The sequence below is a fragment of the Papaver somniferum genome, chromosome 6 (assembly GCF_003573695.1).
Source record: "Papaver somniferum cultivar HN1 chromosome 6, ASM357369v1, whole genome shotgun sequence".
Classification (NCBI taxonomy): domain Eukaryota; kingdom Viridiplantae; phylum Streptophyta; class Magnoliopsida; order Ranunculales; family Papaveraceae; genus Papaver; species Papaver somniferum.
Genome location: NC_039363.1, coordinates 30,239,272 through 30,247,286, shown reverse-complemented (window position 1 = coordinate 30,247,286; position 8,015 = coordinate 30,239,272). Strand labels below are relative to the sequence as shown.

General features: G+C 38.4%; 1 protein-coding gene across 1 annotated transcript; it reads right to left on the bottom strand.

Moving 5' to 3' along the window:
• Positions 1 to 1,038, bottom strand: LOC113290701. The gene has a single exon (XM_026540284.1). The coding sequence runs from the start codon at positions 1,036 to 1,038 to the stop codon at positions 1 to 3; it is 1,038 nt and encodes a 345-aa protein (XP_026396069.1).
• Positions 1,039 to 8,015: the final 6,977 nt, after the last annotated feature.

Below are 8,015 nucleotides of genomic sequence, written 5' to 3'. Positions count from 1 at the left end.
TTAGCTCTTGTCAGATTCATTAGCCTGCATCAACCTCTTCAACGCAAAACATGACTTCACACCACTTGGGTATCTCTTCGTCTCAAATATATTGCAGCAGATGACTTCACCATCAAACTCCGTAGTCAAGGCGACAATTTGGACATGAATCTTCGTTCCAGCGGTACTCAAGAATGGTCTCCCCAATAGAAAACGTGTAGATTTCGGCGAGTTCTCATCATTCATGTCTAAGACATAAAAATCGGCCGGAAATACAAGCTCATTAACCTGCACCAAAACTTTATCAACGATTCCTTTCGGATAAACATTAGATCGGTTATCAAGTTCAAGAACTACCCCGGTCTCCTTAAGAGGACCAAGATTTAAAGAATCATAAATTGAGGAAGGCATAAAATTAACCGATACTCCTAAATCTAGCAAAGCTCGAGTAAACCTTTTTTTACCAATTGTGCAAGGTATAGTGAAACTACCGGGGTCCTTTAATTTTGGCGGGAGTTTCTTGAGAATGATCGCCGAAGCATTCTCCCCCACATTCATGACTTCATTCCCTTTCAACCTTTTTTTTTTCATGCGCAACTCCTTTAATAACTTTGCATAGCGAGGAATTTGACGAAAAACTTCAATGAGTAGAATATTGATTTGCACTTGCTTAAGGATGTCCCAAATATCTGTGTATTCCAACTCTTTCTTCGATTTAGCAAATCGGCTAGGAAACGGGGGTGGACTGGTGAAGGTAGGAACCATTTCCTTGGAATTCTCCTTTGGTGTGGATTTCTCTTTGTCTTCGACTAACTCTCGATGCACCTCATCTTGCTGATTTGGTTGCTCCACTTGTCTTCCACTCCTCAAACTAATCCCATCAATACTCTCTCTTAGTTTCACAAATGGTTGTGAATGAAACTTTGTTGATGCTTGATCTTTCATTAGGTTCATGTCGGTAGCCAATTGTGCCACTTGAGTTTGTAAGTCCTTGATGTCCGAATCGGTATTTTGTTGTTGTTGTAGAACCAAAGTGGTGATACCTTGCATGCCTTCCATCAATGCATTGAACTTTTCATAAATTGAAGAACCTTTCTCCTTGACTTTTTGTGGTTGTTAAAATTGTTGTTGAGGTTGGAAGCGTGATTTTTGGAAGCCACCTTGTTGCTCATACGGATTGGGAACTGCCGCTTGCTTGTTTGCATATGTAAAGTTGGGATGTTCCTTCCAACCGGGATTGTAAGCATTTGGGTATGGATCGTACCTTCACCTTTGATTTGAAAACAAATCATTCACTTGTTCAACCTTGTCGCCCGGAATAATTACCGCAGCAATTTGTTGCACTACCCTCTCTATGTTGTTTAACCATTGATCCGATTCTAAAGATTCCTCCATTTCACTAACCCTTCGAATATTGGAATCATGTCTTGTATAAAATTTTTTTGCATTTGCGGCCATACTCTCAATCAAATTAGTTGCTTGAGAAATTGTCTTCTCAGTAAGTGAACCACCCGCAACAGCATCAATCAAGTTCCTTAGATCCGGAAGCAATCCTTCATAAAAATATTGAATGACGAGTGGTGGTGGTGATATGTTATGGTGTGTCCAGCTTGATAACAACTTCTTGTACCGCTCCCAATACCCATGGAGTGATTCTCCTGAAATTTGTAAGACTCCACTAATCTCTTTACGAACCTGAACCGCCTTGGAAGATGGAAAATGACGAGTGGTGGTGATATGTTATGGTGTGGGCAGTTTTCTAACAATTTCTTGTACCGCTCCCAATACCCATGGAGTGATTCCCCTGATATTTGTAAGACTCCACTAATATCTTTGCGAACCACAACCGTCTTGGAAGCTGGAAAATACTTCTCTAGGAATATCTTTTTCATCTCGGTCCATGTTGTAATACTCCCTGAGGGTAGATAATACAATTGTTCTTCGGCTAAGTTTTGTAAGGAGAATGGAAAGGCTTGTAGCATAGCCATATCCCTATCTTCGTCTTCGACACATTGCCTAAGACTTGTCATCTTGTGTTGAACTACTTGAAGATGACTATTTGGATCCTCACCAGGGAGTACCTTGAACTTTGGTAGATGGTGAATTAGACTTGACTTCGTCTCCACTTTGTTAATTAGAGGAATACATAATGGTTACAAATCTAAGCATGGAGACGTCAACTCTCTCAACTTCTTCTCCGCAGGTGGAGGTGGTGGAGGATTTACCATCTCTTCTGATGTAGATGGTTCTTCTTGGAATTTCTGAGGTACTTGTAGTAATGTTCCCTTACGAGTTGTAATCCAACAACATTGTTAATCCCACTGTTTAGGTGCCAGAGATCAAGTACCTGAAACAAGATTCTCAAAAACCAAGTTAGATACGATAATAGAATCTAACAAAGCAAGAATAAAGCAAAAATGTAAAAAGAAAACAACTCAACTCGTCCGTTGCTCCCCGGAAGCGACGCCAAAATTTGATACTTGTCGTAACCACAAAAAATTAATTAATATTTTTTCACCCAATTAACAAGTAATATAGTGTAGTCAAGTTCGTTCCCACGAGGAGCAAGAGTTTTTAGTTGTTTAATTGTCACAAAAAAGGGGGGTTCTCTTGTTTTAAGTTTGCAAAAATTAAGTAAACAAAGTAATCAAAAGTTTAAGTTGAAATCAATAAGAGATTAGATCAGGGAATTGTTATTTGTTGCAAAACAATGATTCAAATTATGTTCTTGTCTACTTTTTAATAGTCACGAATTTTCATCAACCATGGGTTAACAGGTTCGCTTATCTAACCCCGAAATTCCTCGTTTCACTACATAACAGGTCCGCTTAGTTATTTGATTCTATTCAAAAGAACCACCTTGAGGTTCGCTTACAAGATCTAATTCTATGAACACATTAATCAGGTCGGTTTGCTCGATCCACTATCTAGTGTTGTTTTCACACACAATTGCTCCACGGAATCCCTCCGCAAGATCTTGTGTTTTCTACTTGTGTAGTGAATTATTCAACAATTATGTATATCCTAACCACCACTAGCTTTGGATTAATCAACAAATCAATTTAGTTGGCCACCTAAATGATCTATCAATCAAGCCTAAACATTAATATTAGTAAAAACAATCGAAAATCATGTGAGAACTTCAAAGTAGATTTAAAACAAAACTCAAAACATGTTAAGAACTAGTAATTCATCCCCAATCAATAAGAAGATTAGTTACTCATGTTTTTGAAATTCACACCAATAATTAAAAGAAGAATTTTGAAGTTCACACAAATAATTAAAAAGAAGAAAAGATGTGAAAAGCAAGCAAAAACAAAAGTTTGGTGTGTGTAAAAGATGTAGAGACAAAAGTAGAGAACTTCTCTATTTATAAGCTTCAGTTTGCTTGCAATCTTCTTAGGATTAGGATTCCTTTCCCATTCAATTTATAAGTCCTTGTATTTGTAAAATTCCTCCACTTCTCTTCCAAAATCACTTTAAAGTCAAATTCCACATCCAATTCCAAATCCAAGTCTTCACACCCATGATAAAACCTCACACAAAAATATGTAATTTTGGGTCGCGGAAAAATCTGAAGTGCCACCGGAATCTGGCCAGGAAGCTCCCTGTTGGTGTATGAATATTCTTCTTTATTGACGGTGTATTCCGTCCAACAGCCATTAAAGTTAACTGCTGACCTAATGGTCAATCGTTAGTCACTGGGTCAAGGGAGGAGTAGTCAGCTCAATCAGTTGTCTTAGTCAGGGCTGAGTAATCTGAATTGCTGGGTCGGATCGTCTTATCGCCGGTACCGAGTTTAATCGTTGGAGTAGAAAAACACCTGAGTCAGGATGTTCCCGGTCGAATTCAGGCCTTTATTTTTAGTCATCTCATGTGAAAATCCTAACATTCATATAGTTCATTTCAAGCCATTTTTCATTGCAGGGCTTCACTTGTTCATCTGCTATTTAGATCTTGCATTTACGGCAACACCAACACGTAACCCATCTCCGATTCCATATCAATTTCTTCATAAGAACCCTGTTGGAAAACTAACACTAAAACAGGGTGAAGAAAAGAATGTTGTCTCTAGGTTCAAGGCTCTAATAATAGATTCTTTTCGACAGTTATTCGACCCTTCCCAATTAGATTAGTGAGTATAAAAAGGTCAATAAATATTACCGTCAGGAAACTTGAAGCCCTACAAAAATGTTGGATTAAAAGCTTGTACAACCTTGACCCAACCAAGAACACACAGGTTTTGATTCTGATGATGCTTGTTAGAGAGAAAACAAAGAGAGTTTTGATGTGTTTGAGTGGAAGATAAGAACTCTATAAATAGAGAGTTTAACATTTGTTGAATATGAGTCTTCATCTCCAACATGCATCTTTTCAGAGCGAAGAGACATCTCTTTCAAGAATGGTGTCTGTTGGGAAAAACGATGTTTCTGTTCGGTTTTCTAACTGTCATTAGAAAACCTAAAACAGAACTCTGCTAAAGCGCCTACAAATTAAGTGTTTGTTGAAAATATCCAACAAACCCATGATAATCAGCAAATTCCTTCTTATTCTTCTCTGCTAAAAACTGAATCACAGCAACCCATTAATTGCAGCTCTTGGACATCGAACCCATTCTCAATTATCAACATCAAATCATCTTTTTCACAGTAAAAACCCTAATTCTAATTTCAATCTCTTATTTTCTGCGTATCAATGGACACCACCATCATTCCATCTTAAACCCATCTCTGATTTTCAGCATCAACAGAACCAACATCTTCTACCAAAATCGAAGCCATAATCATCAACAATAGCTTCATTTCTTTCTCCTCATCGTTTCACCATTTAGAAGTGACATCAATCATCTCTTCTCTGCTCATAAATCAAATCAATCTTGAATCAGCCACAACCTCTCTTCAATTTCATCTCTCGATCAATGTCTCTCAGTTTCAGCGGCAACTGCTGCGCAACCATTATTCTTCTCAATTTCAGATGTGTAATTGAACTAATGATTGAGAGAAAATGTTTCTCGAATTTAGGTTAGGGTTGGATGGGTACACCCCCAACACTTTAGATAAGAGCCGCCCCATTGACATCCCCTTAATCCTTAGCTGTTCTGTCTTTAGTGTTCTTCCAAATAGAGTTGCCCCTTAACCTTGGCTCGGTTCCCTATATCACTTGCCTATGAAAGGACTAGCTTTCCCTTCTTTCTCAATTTTGGATGATTTCTTCTTCTTTTCCTCAATATGACTCCAAAGTAGCTATAAAATTCAAAACATACATAAAATACATAATTTACAAGAAAAAAATAGCAAAGAAAGCATAAACAATAGATAATAAATAGGGTGTATCCTACACCTATCAAAGCACAAGTCTCCGCCTTTCATAATCTTAAGTAATGTATGGTCAGCCTGCAAGTGCTTAGGCCACTGTTAGAGCATAGCTCGGTTGAACTCACCAAGCGTTCGTATATATCAAGTTTGGTTGTCATATTTTAGTATGTCAAAACTCATCTAAAGTCGCTTGATTGTGAACTAGAGTCAGCTTTGTTTAGGTTAGACTAGAAAGTCTAGGAATGTTGAGACATACAAGTATTACTCTGAAGACCTGAAGAATGTGAAGAAGAAGCGAACTACAACGACAACATCATCCTTCCTCTTGAGGTTAGTAATATTGACTTGAACTGTTTCATTCCTATCGTATCTTTCAAGTTGTGCTATATTGAAAACATAACTGTGAAGATGTATATATTGTACATATTGTATAATACTCTAGTGATGTGACTTCTTCTCTCAACACCAATAAACGCTGATTCGTCCCGCATAGAAACTGAGCGAACCAACACGGATACCGCCACTAGGGTCAAAGTATACCCATGAAGTCGCATGGTCGCTTGCTCAGACAGGTACATGCGACAGTCATCTATGGCGCGGTCTATGATGGTAACCATCGTCAAAGCTTCTCTGAATAACCCCTCATCCGCGAAGCTGGCAGTGACAGCATCATCCAACACGCGCTGAACCTCGAGTGTCACACGACCAGACGCCTGGGCCCTCTAAGGGATTTGATATGTTTCATACTGCTCATCAAATCTGGCGCGTGTGCAATTCCTATTTCCTTCCCTCAACTCCCTAAGTATCTCCACCCCGGCCTTCACGATCAGCAACCGCACCAACTCATCCCTTTTATCTAAAGAGGAAACGAGCGTAGGAACATGTGCCAGAGATAGGGCATGACCATGGAGAAGACTCGCCATTTGGCAGGATGTTGACAGAAGTGAAGCGAGTGAAGAGAAAGAGGTATAAACTCTAGTGGAACAACTATGGGAAGTAACATCAAGAATCACCCGTCACCTATATATATATATATATATATATTTACACCATAAATTATGCATTAACCGCACACCTTCACTAATGCATGTAACGGAACCGCCAACCACCTGTTAGTAGATTCCTCATCAGGGGCTCATAATCGAAGGAAAGAAGAGGTGGACCCGAGGAGAAGCTCATGGTGACTATCGGGTTATTTGACAATTAACCCAATAGTCAGGAAACTAATGTTGATACATGAAAATGTATACCTCTTTACAGGGCTAGGGGTCCCTTGAGAAAGGGAAAACCCATTAGCTAACATGGAGACTTGGGTACTAGAGCCCAAGCCCAAAAGAGCATATCGATGGAGTGGAGAGGATAAGGAAGAAATTAATAGAGAAGTAGAAGGTTATGTTGGTAAATAAGAAGTGACCTATGACATGTGGCATAATGTCATGAGAAGAGGGATTTTGGGGAAAAACCTATAAAAAGAAGGAGATAGTACATTGAAAAGAAAGCCCTCTCTCATATTATTTTAAGAAAGGTGGTGTCATTGTTGTGACTAGGACGTGCATGACCTATATCATCTTTACCCTTCAACAACCAGATCTACTGAATTATTTATATAAAACACAAGACCATCTACAACAGTAATTAGTAACGTGCCAAGCATTGTACCCATTTTACCACATGCTTCTCCTATAACAACTTTGTTGAAAGATAAAAATTTGAGCATCTAACAGTCGACTTTATTATTTTCAACACCTTTTTTTGCATTACTCCAGGAATTAACATACTTGATAAGAGTATTGACTTTTTCATGGTCTTCAACATTTGCAGTTTTCTTTATCTCTTTCCATTCGTCTAATATACTATGTGAAAAAGAGGGGGTCTAACAACCACACCCAATATTTCGTTCGGAGATCTGTATGGAAAACTCCAATACAATTCCAAGAGAATCAATTAGACAGTCAGACTCAATCACGAAAAAGTATCCAAGAGTTATATCTCAATTTCTCTAATCAATCTGCAATCGAACAAATAGAAATCTATGAGCCGGATCAATATGAGAAATAATTTGGATGGTACCAAAGACCAATATCCAAGCGTCAATCAATTTCAATCAAGAACCAAAGGTTGGATTTACCAATTGATTGAACTACACACAACCTGTGATATTTCAGTTATATAGAAAATATAATGTGGAAAAGAAATAACACAGACACCAGAAGTTTTGTTAACAAGGAAACGGCAATTGGAGAAAAAACCCCGGGACCTAGTCCAGATTTGAACACCGTACTGTATTAAGACGCTGCAGACTCTAGCCTACTACAAGTTAACTTCGGACTGGAATGTGGTTGATCCCTAACCAATCCCATACTGATTAAGGTACGTTCGCGTTCCTTACGCCTCTGAATCCCATCAGAATTCTACGCACTTGATTCCCTTAGCTGATTTTACCCACAACTAAGAGTTGCTACGACCCGAAGTCGAAGACTTGATAAAAATATCTGTCTCCCACAGAAAAGTCTATTTGAATAGATAAATATGTCTCCCACAGAAATACCTACAAAATTTGTTCTGTCTTTTGATAAATCAAGGTAAACATGAACGAATTAGTAATCCGGTCTTATATTCCCGAAGAACAGCCTAGAAATATCAATCACCTCACAATAACTTAACTATACGGTAGTAGAACAAGTTATTGTGGAATCACAAAGAATGAGACCAAGGGCTTTG